The sequence below is a fragment of the Sinocyclocheilus grahami genome, unplaced genomic scaffold, assembly GCF_001515645.1.
Source record: "Sinocyclocheilus grahami isolate Dianchi unplaced genomic scaffold, SAMN03320097.WGS_v1.1 scaffold27.1, whole genome shotgun sequence".
Lineage (NCBI taxonomy): Eukaryota > Metazoa > Chordata > Actinopteri > Cypriniformes > Cyprinidae > Sinocyclocheilus > Sinocyclocheilus grahami.
Genome location: NW_015505206.1, coordinates 340974 through 356652, shown reverse-complemented (window position 1 = coordinate 356652; position 15679 = coordinate 340974). Strand labels below are relative to the sequence as shown.

At 39.7% G+C, this 15679-nt stretch overlaps 1 protein-coding gene and 1 pseudogene across 1 annotated transcript; both read left to right on the top strand.

Moving 5' to 3' along the window:
* Positions 1-188: 188 nt before the first annotated feature.
* On the top strand, positions 189-6417 carry LOC107567055 (BTB/POZ domain-containing adapter for CUL3-mediated RhoA degradation protein 1-like). Its single transcript, XM_016252655.1, has 7 exons — positions 189-366; positions 1824-2100; positions 3312-3481; positions 3631-3717; positions 4669-4721; positions 5116-5311; positions 5392-6417. The coding sequence occupies exons 2-7, from the start codon at positions 1860-1862 to the stop codon at positions 5641-5643; spliced, it is 999 nt and encodes a 332-aa protein (XP_016108141.1). The 5' UTR covers positions 189-366; positions 1824-1859; the 3' UTR covers positions 5644-6417.
* Positions 6418-7297: 880 nt separating this feature from the next.
* Positions 7298-15391, top strand: LOC107567065 (HIRA-interacting protein 3-like; annotated as a pseudogene).
* Positions 15392-15679: the final 288 nt, after the last annotated feature.

Genomic DNA, 15679 nt, shown 5'->3' with positions numbered 1-15679 from the left:
CTGACGTTGAAGTGGGCCAATCAGTCGACGAAAGACACTCCTCTTAAACTAAATTTTGTGTCAGAAGAAAACGTTGATCTTATAAAACTGGCCTTTACGATTGGCTGGCTTCAGACTGGAGGCGGGACTAACTCGCTTGACTGACGTTGAAGTGGGCCAATCAGTCGACGAAAGACACTCCTCGCGAGGTGAAGCAGCCATTGTCAACCCACAACAAGCAAGAAAGAGGAACAAGACAGTCGTGCGGCAAGACAACAGAGGAAATTATGATTTGGTGAAAAATCATGGCAGGCTTAGTGTTATAGATTTAACTGCCCGTCGCGAATACTTTGTATTTTGTGCACCTTATCGCGGGGACCCAGCTCGGTGAGTGTTTGCTCGTTGACAGCCATACTAATGTTATCAAGAGCTAGCTCAGGGGCTAATAAGCTTATCAGTATAAGACACGTTATGTAGATGTGTTTCCCTTTAACCGTAAGTTGTCAAGTTATTAAATGGCCAGTGAACGGTGGGAAATATATTTGGTGTGGTCTAGACGAGGATTAGCGAGATCTCTCAGCTGGAGTTAGGATTTTACTGAATGTGTTGACCTAATTCTGTCCATTTCCTCTGAAATCAGTACAGAAACACATCTGTGGCCTCCCCAGTGGAGTGGGCAGATATTCACAAGCCTCTGAGTACTACTAAAGGGGTGTTATATTTTATATGTGGTAGTTTTTAGGGATACCCCAGTGGGATCTTTGGATTCTCTAGTATGACGGATGATAAAAGCATTGCTTTGTATTTCATGTATTATGTTTCTGACTTTCTGGATGTTGTCTTTGTGTTTTCGGATATCGTTACAGTGGTTGTCACAGTTTGGTGGTTGGTGTGCACAGTTTATGACCAGTAAACAATGGTGTACTGTCGCCTTGTTCGCGCATATCTCTGAAGATGTCACAGCATTTGTTAGTTTATTTTGCTCTCATAAAATTTTATGTCTTCTGAACATATGTGAAATCCTGTGAGTAATCACTAGAGATCGCTTTGATGTCCTGCTGGCTAAATGTTCTTTTAAAAGGAATAGTTCAGAGTCAGACAGAAAAGAATGTTTTGATATTATTTACATAAGTTACTATTTTTCAAACATGTAAGTAGAACACAAAAGATGAGTTTTTGCAGATATTTCGGGACAGTCTTTTTCAAATGAGGACTGGGGCTGTCAGGCATCCAAAATGATAAAAAGCATAGTTAAAAGTATTATAAAAGTATCCATGTGACTTGTGTGCTGTTTTTTGTGTCAAGTCTTTTGAAACCATTTGATCATTTTAAAATCATATAAACAGATGCTCTTCACTGGAAATGTTGCCCTTCAGTGGGAAACCGTTTTAGTTGAACTTAACAGCTGGATTAGTTCAATTCAGTTAATATATGAAGCATTCAGACCAGTTTTATTAACTGGATCAACTGATTTACTCAAAAGATCTGACTCGAGGCTTGAAGGAACAATTTTGTTCACAAATCGGACATGGCTGCTACTTTCATGAACACACAAAAGAGAGCTAGGACTGATTTTTTGCTGTTTTTTGTCATTTGGATGCTTGACCGCTCCAGTCCAGTTAAATTACATGAATGAAAACAAGTATATTCTTTAGAAAGTCTCCTTTTGTGTTCCATGGAAGAAAGAAAATGATACAGGTTTGGAACGACATGAGAGTGAGGAAACGTGGATGAACTATTCCTCAACCACTGCATTTCAGAATGACTCAGTACTGCTTAAAACATCTCATAACAATCAGACCGTAATTCTGTCTGCTCTCTATTTGTGGGCTTTATATCTTTAGGCAGTGAATAAGCAGTATTTGATTTCTACTCCCCTGATGTCTGCCGAGGCATCTGGTTCATCTGGCGGGAATGTGGTGACTGTGTCTGGTTCTGCTGCATCATCCTCCTGCCATGTTCGGGAAGAAAAGGCCGGCAGGAGCCTGGCGGGGAGTAAGTATGTGAAGCTCAATGTGGGGGGAACTCTCCACTACACCACAGTCCAGACGCTCAGCAAGGAGGACAGTCTGCTCAGGAGTATTTGTGACGGAAACACAGAGGTCACCATAGACTCCGAGGGTAAGAAAAAGCATGAGAATGTGTTGTTATACAATACTTTTCAAAAGTTTGGTGTTGGTAAGATCTGATCTCATCATTATCTCATCATTACATGAAGAAACTAAAAAAACTGAGACAGACTAAATCCAGAAGAACTGTGACAACGTCTCCAGGACACTTGAAGAAATATTCCTACAAAGTTACCTGAAAAACTATGTGCAAGTGTACCTAGGACAAAAGCTGTTTGTTGCCCCTGTTCCCAAGCGTTATTCTACAATAACAGATGCAGAAACTAGATCAGAGATGTGTATTTAAAGGGAAAGTTCAGCCAAAAAGGAAAATTAGATGTTTAACTGCTTACCCCCAGGGCTTCCAAAATGTAGGTGACTTTGTTTCTTCAGTAGAACACAAACGAAGATTTTTTTAACTCAAACTGTTGCAGTCTGTCAGTCACATAATGGAAGTGAGTGGGAATCACGGCTTTGAGAGTCAAAAAAACATACACAAACAAAACCAAATTAAACCCTGCGGCTCGTGACGATACATTGATGTGTAAAGACACTAAACGATCGGTCTGTGCAAGAAACTGAACAGTATTTATATATTTTTTTTACCTCTGATTCACCGCAATGTCCAAACTGTCCTGAGCGCATTCTCAACAGCCGGTGCGTGACGCGTCTTCTTCTTGCTTTATGACAGATCGCAGACTTATAAGTGCATTACCACCACCTATCTCTCAAATGGACCGTTGACACTCTATCTACAATCTCAATTAGGAGTGTCAATGGTCCATTTGAGAGACAGGTGGCGGTAATGCACTTATAAGCCATAAAGCAAGAAGAAGACGTGTCACACGCCGGCTGTTGAGGATGCGCTCAGGACAGTTCAGACAGTTCATACATTGCAGTGCATCAGAGGTAAAAAATGATATAAATACTGTTCAGTTCTTGCACAGACCGATCGTTTCGTGTCTTTACACATCAACGTATCGTCACGAGCCGCAGGGTTTAATTTGGTTTTGTTTGTGTATGTTTTTTTGACTCAAAGCCGTGATTCCAATTCACTTCCATTATGTGACTGACAGACTGCAATGGTTTGAGTTAAAAATCTTTGTGTTCTACTGAAGAAACAAAGTCGCCTACATCTTGGATGCCCTGGGGGTAAGCAGATAAACATCCAATTTAAATTTTTGGGTGAACTACCCCTTTAAATATTTCTTCACCTGTTTTAAGGCTGGGTGGTACTGGACAGATGTGGGAGACACTTTTCCCTGGTGCTGAACTTCCTGCGGGACGGGACGGTTCCTTTGCCTGAGAGCACACGGGAGCTAGAGGAGGTGTTGAAGGAGGCGCAGTACTACAGGCTGCAGGGTCTTGTGCAGCACTGCCTCACCACATTACAGGTTAGAGGATCCACTGGAGCGTGTTTCTGTACCATCACTGTTGGTCCAAAGTAGCACGTCTGTAGAGAAGTTGAATGCTTCTTTGAGCCAAGGAAGGTGTTTGACTGTTGGTCTGTCACTTTCTAATGGCTTGCTTGATGTTGATGCAGAAACGCAGGGATGTCTGCAGGGGATGTCACATTCCTATGATCACTTCAGCCAAAGAGGAACAGAGGATGATAGCCACCTGTAGGAAGGTGAGATAACACAGCAGAATATTTACTTCCCCCTTAGACCAAAACAACACAAGAAAAATGATCTCTCTTTAGACTGCACTACACCAATTTTGCCTAGTTTTTTGCCCAGATTCAAAGTCTGGAGGAGTTAGCGCTTGTTGCCAGAAGCTAGAGCTAGTTGGCAGATATTGGTCAGTTGTGAAAGTTGTGTAGTGTACAGACGTGATTCAAACTATGATTCCATCCAGTCAAGAGATATCAAACGCGTTTGATATTTTGAGCTGATTTTAGAATGCATGTTACCATTTTTTTCATTAATCTCCTAGCAATGTGGCACACTTTGTGTCTTTATGTCAGAACAACATGAAAGTGTAGTAGTGTGTAATCCAGTAGTCATAGTAGACATTTAGTATATAATGTCCAGTTTTGCTCTGTAAACATTTACAGAGTTGCCAAGTGTATGATTGCTGGTGTTTTAAATCTTTGTATAGATTTTAAAGTAAGACGCTACAGGCAAAACAATAGTTTTTTTTTCGTGCACTAGTTTTTAAAATTTTGTGATTTTGGGCTATTTTGCTACATGTTCTCTTTCAGGTTTCACATTTAAGTGTTTATTTTATTTTGTTAGACTTTATTTGCGTCTATAGATTAGCACATATTTAATTATTGCACCATTTGCATATTTAAACAACATTTCAGAAAATATTTAATACAAAATAATACAATTAAATTTAATACAATTAAAAAGTCTTAATGTCCTATGATTAATTAGCTGGGGAAGTATAGTGATATCTTTTAGTTTATTTTTTCTGTGATGTCTTGCCTTAAAAGTCATGTAATGTAGTCCAGCCTTTAAGGACTGCTTTATATGGGCATGTAGTATGGAGCTCTGAGGAAAATGACATTGATATTAATAATGGTAATGAGATTTTTGTGGTCTTTGCTTCATAAGCAATCTTTTCCTCATTACAGCCAGTGGTGAAACTGCAGAATAACAGAGGGAACAATAAATACTCCTATACCAGGTACATTCAGCCTCACTTCTTCAGCCTTTTTTTTTTTTTTAAGTTTACTTTTTTGAGTTTACCACCACCTCATTTCAGAAAGCATATGAATCATAATGTGACTTATTCAAATACTATTCTGAATATAAATGAATAATTGTAGTCATACACACACAAGACATGTGGCTCAATGACCCCTTGTAATTATGCCTGGTTACTATAGGAAGCAGTAAGAAAATGATATTGAGACATTTAAATGTTCCTGTCTGTCAAACAGTAGAGCATAGCACTAGCAACGCAAAGGTCATGGGTTAGATTTTCAGGGAATGCATGAATTAAAAAAAAAATGTATGCCAAATATGTAAATGTCAATGAGTGGTGCTGTTTTTCAATAAATTTTACCCTGTTTCCTCAGCAACTCTGATGATAACCTTCTGAAGAACATTGAGCTGTTCGATAAGCTGGGGCTGCGCTTTAATGGCAGAGTGCTGTTCATTAAAGACGTGTTGGGAGATGAGATATGCTGCTGGTCTTTTTACGGCGAGGGACGCAAGATTGCCGAAGTCTGCTGCACCTCTATTGTTTATGCCACTGAGAAGAAACAGACCAAAGTGAGCAAAAGGGACTTGAACTGTCTTGTCTATGTGTATAAATGTGTTTTCTAACTTAATTTTTTCATCTGTTCACATAGGTTGAGTTCCCAGAAGCTCGAATCTTTGAGGAGACACTCAACATTTTGATCTATGAAAATGGGCGAGGCTTGGGTTTGGGAGGCATGGCCTTGCTGGAGTCAGGGGGCGTCCCGTCGCCAGGTGTGGGCCAGTCAGAGGAGGAAGGGGCAGGTGTGGGAGGCGGGGATAGGCGGGTGAGGCGTATCCATGTGCGGAGGCATATTATGCATGATGAGAGGGGTCACGGACAGCAAACTGTCTACAAAGACTGAATCAGAACGATACAAAGACATTGTACTACCAATATGCATGTGAACAATGGAAAAGTTGGTTGAGGAAAGAAAGACAACTTTGGTATGTTTAATACTGCACTGAAAAGGGAGGGGTGGGGGTAATTATGGGCTAGTTTAGAAATAATACTGAAGTTGCCACAGTGTGGTACAGTTTTATTTTCTTCTGTGAGATACATTTACATGACCTTTTTTCATTTTTTGTTAAATTTAATTTATTATTCAGTTAATTTATTGTCCAGAATTTTCACTTTTTCAAGATTCAATGTGAAATAAGTTGTGTTTTGTTTGTTTGTATGGGCCGTGTGAAAGTTAATCTTTTGGTGATCAATGGTAAACTGTGATGTATGCTGACTTGAGAGGTACATGGTGGAGGTGTCATGTTGTCTAGGACTGTCAGATCTTCTGGGAAACTGACCAAATGTGCAAAGCTTGTTGTTGCAGCCATAGATAGCAGGGAGTCCAGTTGTAAACATCCTTTTTGTAACATAAAAGGAAAACATAACAAGTAAATAATTTTACACAACTGTGCCTCACGATTAATGTTTAACATTTTCAATGGGCATGCTAATATTTATAAAACTAATATTGTTTTGGTTTAAAAAGATTGCAATAGTTACTAGTATTATGTAACAATACATTATAAAACAGAAGTTTAGACGTGTTAGACTTCTTGCCACACCTGCAGTAAAAAAAAAAAAAAAAAGTAATTTTATTTCAGGGTCATTTCTAGACAAAGATTGCTCCTTTGAATCACAGTAGTAGTTACCACTACGGTACAAAGCCCTTCACAAAATGATTTATGTTTTATTGACAAATGTAAGCCATAATTGTATGCACTCACTGTCCTAGACCAAAAAACACCCCTTAATTCTGCCAATTAAACTAGTATATGTGGAATGCCGTCCGGATATTGTTTTGGAATTTTATTAATCAACTGGAATTAATATTCCTTTAACATTTTCAATAAAAATGCTTTTTGGTAAAACCCTTGTTAAGTTATTTTATTTTGTCTTCAAAAATAGCAAAGGAAACTTATTCCAAAGCACGAGAATCAATCATAAAAAGTAGACATTAGGTTATAACTGAGTGTCCAAATGACATTCATACCAGATGAAGGATGAAAATGGTGAATATGAGAAGAGTAAATATCTTTTAAAAAATGGAGCATATAAAGTAGCTGTTTAAGACTTGTCCAACAACTCCATATGAACATATTTGTGACCAGGGACCACAAAACATATAAGGGTCAATTTTTTGAAATTCAGAATTATACATCATCTGAAAGCTGAATAAATAAGTTTTCAATTGACGTATGGTGGTTTGTTAGGATGGAATAATATTTGGCCGAGATACATCTATTTGAAAATCTGGAATCTGAGGGTGCAGAAAAATCTAAATATTGAGAAAATCGCCTTTAAAGTTGTCCAAATGAAGTCCTTAGCCATGCATATTACTAATCAAAAATTAAGTTTTGATATATTTACGGTAGGACATTTACAAAATATCTTCATGGAACATGATCTTTACTTAATTTCCCAATGATTTTTGGCATAAAAGAAAAATCGATAATTTTGATCCATATTACGTGATCACGTCTAGCGGAAATTGTGCGCGATGACGTAAAGTATCGTAGCCATGCACAGCAAAGCGCGCCAAGGTAGGGCCGCGCGCTTAGTACGCACACGCACACACACACACACACACAGAGTACGCAGGGGAGTAAAAAGTGGCGCAAGTGTGTAAAAAAAAAAAAAAAACATGGCCAAAGAAGAGGACGTGATCCGAAAGTTCGTTGTGAGAGAACTGCACAAGTGTTTGGACCTCAGGTAAACTGCGAGTTGAAGGCAATATCGAAAGTGCTCTCAAAACGGATGTTATCATTAAGTTACATATCAAAGAACGCTATGTTAGTAAGTCAGGGCTGAATCAAACTCGTTGCTTGAGAAATTCGGTAACGCATGTCAGGCCTCACATCGGCTCCTAAATAGCTAGTGTGTGACATGAAGGACAAAGAAACAGATATAAAGGGGTGGATAGTGTAAGATGTTTGCATGAAGATGATCACATCGCATAAGAAGCGCTTTAATTAGCAGGTATCGTAAATAAATATGATCAAGAGACACTACAATCATGTGTGACGCAGCTTACGTAAAAGCTTGAAGGAAATACTGTAGTACAGTAGCATGCTTGAGCGGTTTTCCAGATAGAAAGCACAAACATGTGTCTCTGTGCATCACATCACTCGTGTTAATGCACAAGGCACTGTAAAGTGAAAGTGTACTTGTGTTTTGTAACGGTTTGCTGTGTCCAAATGATGTGAAGTGTTAAAGTCATGTGACATTTTTCATTGATTTATATTGGTCAATCAGAATGAGATCTGCTATTGTGCAGTTATTTACATGTTTAATTTGCTGTTACTCTGCCATCTTTCAGTACACTGACTTTAGGCATTCTGCGGAGGAGATACCTGGAAAAGGTGGAGAGAGTCGCTCAGCATCAAGGACAGACAGCTGATGAAGAAAATTGTCGAGGAGGAACTTTTGAAGATGCAGGTAAAGAAGAGATGTTGAAGTCATGTGATCTTAACACCATGCATCTGTCAAAAAACGATCTTTTGCTAAGCTCCACCCTTTGGTTACTGGTGCAATGATCTCTTTGGAATAAATCTCTTTAGAATAAATTGATAAACAATTAGTCTGATGTATTCACAGGGTGAGGGTTCACTCTGTACATTCCTAAGTTAAAATTATTTTTTGCATGTTTGTGGTGTCAGTGTCACTGATTGGATGAACGCAGCTCTAGCATTGTGCATCCTTAGTAGACTTTGTCAACTGTACTATCAAGTTTGTCCCGAATTAACGTTTTTGGTTTATAGAGGTAAGAATAAAACAAGCTCTTCTTCAGAATCAGAATCACGTTTAATGTCAAGTACTGCATGTATACATGTACGAGGAATTTGTCTTGGTAAATTGGTGCTTGACAAAGACAATAATAGAACAATGAGGTAAACAATTTTAAATTAAGACAAGTAAAAGCTATACAATAAGAGCAAGAAAAATTTAGAATTAAAAAATATAAATTACAAAATAAACATTATAAACATTAACTCTACATTTGTGCAGAATTTGTAAAATGGGGCAGTGCAAATGTTTACAGTTGAAACTTAAATGGTACATTTCTGAACATTGTGCAAGATGTGCAGTGAGGAGCCAGTGCAAATGCTTACAGTCTGGGATGTGAGAATATAGCAGCCTGAGTTGTGTGTGTTAATGTAACATGTGAAACAACGTGTGTTTTAATGTGAAGTGTAATGTCCATGGGCGTGACTCGTGAGTAAGAAGCCCTGATGAGTCGTGGGTAGTGTTGATAGCAGTTGCAGAGGGAAAGAAATTGTTTTTGTGGCGTGCTTCAAAAAGTTTGTGTCCAGGGTGAGATGTGTCAGCCACAAACTTAACCGCCTGCTTCAGGGTCCTGGAAGTGTACAGGTCCTGAAGAGATGGGAGGTTGCATCCGATTACCTTCTCAGCAGAGCAGATGACACGTTGCAGTCTGCCTTTGTCCTTGGCAGTGGCAGCAGCAGCAGCATACCAGATGGTGATGGAGGTGGTGAGAATGGACTCAATGATGGAAGTGTAGAAGTGAACCATCATTGTTTTTGGCAGGTTAAAGTTCTTCAGCTGCCTCAGGAAGTACATCCTCTGCTGTGCTTTTTTAATTAGAGAGCTGATGTTGAACTACTTGAGGTCCTGGGTAATGATGGTGCCCAGGAAGCGGTCAGAGTCCACAGGATAATGAGGGCAGGTGGGGCTGGGTTCTTCCTGAAGTCAATCACAATCTCCACTGTTTTTACAGCGTTGAGCTCCAGGTTGTGCTGATTGCACCCAGACGGTCAATCTCCCACCTATAGGCAGACTCATCCCCGTCAGAGATGAGCCCAATAAAGGTGGTGTCATCCGCAAACTTCAGTAGTTTGACAGACTCGTGACTGGAGGTGCAGCTGTTGGTGTATAGAGAGGAGAGGAGAAAGAACACAGCCTTGAGGGGAGCCAGTACTGATGGTTCGGGGGTCAGAAACATGTTTTTCCATTCTCACATGCTACTTCCTGTCAGACAGGAAGTCTATGATCCACCTACAGGTGGAATCAGGCACATTCAGCTGGCAGAGCTTGTCCTGTAGCAGAGGCGGTATGATTGTATTGAATGCAGAGCTGAAGTCCACAAACAGGATCCTGGTGTAGGTTCCTGAGGAGTCCAGGTGCTGGAGGATAAAGTGGAGGGCCATGTTAACTGCGCCATCTACAGACCTGTTGGCTCTGTAGGCAAACTGCAGGGGGTCCAGGAGAGGGTCTGTGATGGATTTGAGGTGGGACAATACAAGGCGCTCGAAGGACTTCATTATTACAGATGTCAGGGCGACAGGTCTGTAGTCATTTAGACCTGTGATCCTGTTTTTTTTTGGGGATGTGGATGATGGTGGAGGTCTTGATGCAGGCTGGCACATGGAATATCTCCAAAGAGGTCTTAAAGATATCTGTAAACACTGGAGACAGCTGGTCAGCACAGTACTTCAGAGTGGATGGAGAAACAGAGTCTGGTCCGGCTGATTTCTGAGGGTTCTGTCTCTTGAAGACTCTGTTAGCATCTCTCTCCTGGATGGAGAGAGACGTTCCTGTGATGGGGCTGAGGGGGAGGGAGCCATTGAGGTGTGGAGCTCTGAAGAGGCCTCCGCTTCTGCTGTGGTGAAGCTGATGAGCTGATGTTCAAGCTCAAGCTGAAGGCTGGTGTCACGGGGGATGGTATCAGGACTATCCCATTGTCTTTCAAAGCAACAGTAAAACTCATTCAGGTTGTTGGAGAGTCGTTGGTCATTAGCAGAGTGGGGGGCTTTAGGTTTCCAGTTTGTGTCCTTTCCAGACAGAAGTGATGTCTTTAGCTGATAATTGCTGTTGTAGTTTCTTCACACCAATTTGGAGTTTTCTGTCACCATTTGACATTTTCCTCTTATGAATTATGAGGCACATGACTGGGTGTCTGTTGTTAAGTATCTAGTCATAACATTCTAACACTGTATTGTTTCACACTGGGCAAGTTTGGCACAGCAATGTGGGGGTTAACACTGCAAAAGTAGTTCACTAAAGATGTGTGGGAGATGAGCAGGGTTTCGTAACCTGGGCTAAAAAGCAGTGCTAACCCTGATTCTAAATTCTAAAAAGTATGAAAAGATTCTAAAAGTGTGAAATGTTCCTTTACCTGGGGTTAAAAGTGGGGTTTAGAATGACAGTAACTCAGGGTTAAGTGCAGTGTCAAAATTAAAGAAATTAAGCACTTTTAGAGTTGAGGTTTTTGAATAGTGCCGTTTTTGGTGAAAATGTACTCATAAAGTGGTTAGAATGGAAGTTGTTAAAAATATTACTAAATAGACTGGGATGAATTGTAACCTTGCAAAGCATTTTATCAGCAGTTTTTCTTTAAAATATTATGTTATACATAACATGGTTATAATCTGTTATGCAAACTTATTTTGGTACCGTGAACATCTCTACTATAACCTAAATGACTTTTCTTGAGGCAATCAAATGATGCTTTTGCATTTATTTGGGAATGAGGTCGGAAACAGTTTGAAAGGTTCCAAATATAAAAAAGGAAAGAGCAAAGTCTTGTCTGATAATATGGTGAAGAATAATGCGATTTGTCAGTAACATTTTAAAGGGGTCATCGGATGCTTATTTTGCACAAGTTGATATGATTTTTTAGGGTCTTAATTAAAAGTCTATAACATACTTTGGTAAAATTTCTCAATGTTAGTGTAAAAAACACCTTTTTAAACCTGTCAAAATCAGCTCTGTTTGTATCAAGCCATTATAGTCCATGTTGCTTTAAATGTTAATGAGCTCTGCTGGCCCCGCCCCACTCTTCCGAGCTGCTCTCAGAGAGACTGTTTACTTTAGCCGCATTCATCGTAAAACTGGCTAATTAGTGCATTATTATGAAAGGTGATTTGCAAAGTTTCATAAAAAAAAACCTTATACTTCTGTAGATGAGGCTGGATCACGAATGATTCGAGCGAACATTGATGCATTTAGGCTGATCGGGAGTGGCGCATTCACTTCAAAGCGAAAGTAACGTTAATCCTCTGCGTCTTCAGCAGCTCAGATGTCGGGAGTAAATGACGATTGCTATATTCATTATTACATCCAACAATAAAGAACTCACTTAATCGGAGACATCTTGTCTTCCCCTGCACCAGAGTCAACACAATGGAGGACTGATGACAGCTCACTCAGGGCGGGTCTAAGGTAAGACACCAGACCAGTCTGTGCTGAAACACTACTGTCAATCAAACTATCGTGGGAGGGGCCTGTACAGAAGTACGTCATTCTGACAGGAATCTCAGAACAGCCTGGTTTGAGAAAGGGGATTTAAAAAAAAAAATACTGGATGGATTTTTATAATTATAGGATGGATGTGTACACACACTTCCAACATACATTTATGTTCAAACAACTTGAAAAGTGAATTTTGCATCCAATGACCCCTTTAAAAACTGACAACCTTCTTCAATTTCCAGGACAACAGTGATGATGAGCCTCTTATTAAGAGTGTGAATCCTTCAAAGAGCCAGAGCAAAAGGAAAAGGGTGGATGAAGATGATGGGGATGAAAAGAATAAAATGGTGGGAAAGACAAAAAGATCACAGCTGGAGGAGTTTTCTCCAGGTAACCGTGTAGTATTTGTTGAGTTTGTCCTTGTTTTTTCTTATTGGATGTTGCGTGAGTAACGTTACGTTCTCTCTTGTCCAGATTCCCCTGACTCTGGAATAGAGAAAGCTATTAACGAGGGAGAACAAAAAGAGGATGAAGCTGAAAGTGATAAAGACACGGGTGAAGACAGTGAGGAGGAGCAAGAGGAAAAGAACATTAAGAAAAAAACACAGAATAAGAGACGGAGCAAACAGAAAGGGGACAGTGAGAAGAAAAAGAAACTGAAGAAGAAAGGGAAGGTGAAAAAAAGTGACGAAGAAGAGGAGTTCAATGATTCTGATGAGGAGGAGGCAAGGCAAAAACAACCATCGAAAGAAAAGAAAAAGGATTCAGACAGTGTGAAGGAAATCACTGATACACCGGCTTCGAGTGATTCGGAGGATGAAAAAGTGAAGACGCAGAGTAAAAGAAAAGATATCAGAAAAAAGAAGCCAGTCGAGAGGGATATTGTGAAAGAAGTGGAGAGAGAGGTTTTTGGGAGCAGCTCTGAGAGTGAAGAGGAGAATAACAAGAGCGCTAAAAGAAAAAACAGGAGCAACTCTGAAAATTACAGCAGCGGAGACAGTGAAGAGGAAAAATATCAAAAAGAGGATGCTGCTAATTTGTCCTCCAAAGAGATGGAGAAAAATGGTAAGAATCCCTCTGAGGTCAAAACGGGTGTATGCTTAAACCTTTCTCCTTACATTGCTTATCTCTCTTTTTCTTGACAGAAGAGAAAATACAGGACGGTCAGAAGGAGGCAGCAGAGGACTGACTCCTCGTCTCTTCCCTCACTGGAGGACGAGGATGAACAAGAGAAGGACAAGAAGGAGGGAAAGAAAAGTATGACAAAGAAAAAGCGCAGCGAGGAGAGGGAGAACGCAACCAGAGGAAAGGCAAGATGAATTTGAGAACAGCTCACATCACAAAAAAATGACTTTTTCACTACTGTGTGTTATATTTAAGTAATGTCAAACAAGCAAGAGTGCTGTTATTCAACCATACATTACCCTTCAGAAGTTTGGGGTCCAGAAGTTGTTATTTTTGCTTAAGTAGTAAAGACTAAAGTATTAAAGTAAGGACAAAAGCTACTTCTGTTTTTAATGTCTTTTGTAACAACCAGAATTGGTCAGATAGAGAATTTCAGTTTGATTCTCACATAAGTGGACCACATGCTGTCCATGCCCTTTTTTAAACCCAATTTTTGAATTTTATTCCGATATGTATTGATTATAATAACTCACAATTATTTTTGACCATCAGGATGAAGAAAATAAGGCAGTGTCCAGGCTGAAGCGCTACATCGCCCTCTGTGGTGTGAGACGGAACTATAAGAAGCTGTTAGACGGCTGCCGATCAGTAAAGGCAAAGGTGGCTGTGCTGAAAAGAAGAGCTGGAGAAGCTGGGTGTGGAAGGTTAGTGTGCATGTGTGAACAGAAGGGGGAACACATATACAATTTGCTGAATCATCTCAATGCTATGGTAAATGTGCACATGCAAATTTGCATTCCTTCAGTGTTTTTAATCATGTATGTGGAGTAACTAGGTTACCTTTCAGTGCATTTTCAGCTGATGTAAAATACAGTCCTGCACATTACTGAAAAAACAACAACTAATATCATACAAATGGCAGTCAAGTGTAATGCACTTTAGAATACACGGTTTGTTTTCCTTTGTACACTGAGAGATTTCTATGTTGCATATGTTATAAAGAATGTCCATACAAGCACACTCTTATTACCTATGAAATATGTCTGTCCCAGGTCAGCCCTCCATAGAGAAATGTAAAAAAGCTCGACTAAAGAGAGAAGAAGCACAGGAACTGGCTGAGCTGGATATCAGCAACATCATCGCCACTCAGGGTAATGATGCTTATAAATTGTATCTACTGTTGGAAACACAGAAGCTGAGACCAGTAGATTCTTGGGGATCTTCAGCAGACTTCTTTATTGAGAACGCACTGTGTGGCGCTGCAGTCATCAAAAGTCTAGCTAAGGCAGTGATGCATTGTAGTTTATATACATTTTAGGGGACAGGCCTTAGAAATGGAGACAAGGCACCTGGGTGACGACCTTAAACAAAGCATGCAAATGAAGTATTCAGGCATAGCAACCTGCCCCATTTCACCAATCCTAATCCAATCATCATAACTACTGAAAGTCTGGGGCAGAGGCACCAAGTGCCATTACAAATAAAAGGTGAGAGTCTCTGTAATCTGGCTCATTTGACTTAACAATAAAAGAACAGGAACTGGCAGGAACCTCTTGCTACACACTTTAACAGAATCGTTCATCTGATGTCATCATCTTTACCATAAATCTTCACCTTAGTTTTTCAGGTGATTGTATGTCAGGAAATATGACCTGTAGATCTAAGACGGGTTCTTAAATTTGTAATCACACACTACTGTAGATACATTTAAATTCAAGGTAAAAAAATTCACATGAATGGATGGAAATCTGAGAGTTGTAAAATGTGATTTACTTCATTTGGGCCTAAACCTAATGAAATTAAACTTTGTTCATCAGGACGTCCCAAAAGAAGAGCAGCTGCAGCAGCATGGCCCCCTGCACAGAATGTCTCTCCTCCCCCCTCTGCCTATAAATGTGTTGTGGACTCAGACTCTGATAGTGGAGAGAGCCACAGAAACACAGGGCGCAAGAGAGAAGCAGCCTGGGCCAACCTGCAGGGAATCATCAGTGATGATGGAGAGAGTGACTAGGCGGCAAGTGCCTTTCCCTACAGTCGGTTTCATCATTATACAGTGCATTCCTTAAGTTCACCCACTCTTTAATTCACTATGGAAAAAAAGTTAAACCTGTTCTAATCAATTGGTACATTGGCAAGAGTTTTATGTGTACATCCTGTTATTGTAGGATGTTTTTGGATTTCTTTATAGTAAGTTTGTTCTTTCTATTTGTGTGTTTTACAATTGTTAGTTTGTACTTAATATTTAAGTATCTTAAATGTGTATAGTAAGGTTCGTGTAGCTTTGGAAATAAAATAACATATATTGAATTTGTTTTACATTCTCTCTTCCTTGTCCCAGAAGTGCACTTTGACTTTGTTAATGGCTGTAGGATGTCGATTTTACAATGTAAACAGTGCATTCTCAAAACTAACTTTTTTATTTTATGTTACAGCATAGTAAATTATTATTGCTTTTTTTCAAGGAAGACATCTGATTACATTGCAGAGAACAGCTTGCTTATGTTAGCTCTGATTATAGAAATTCAGACCTTGTGATGAATCTAGTAGTATTATAAAAACAAAAT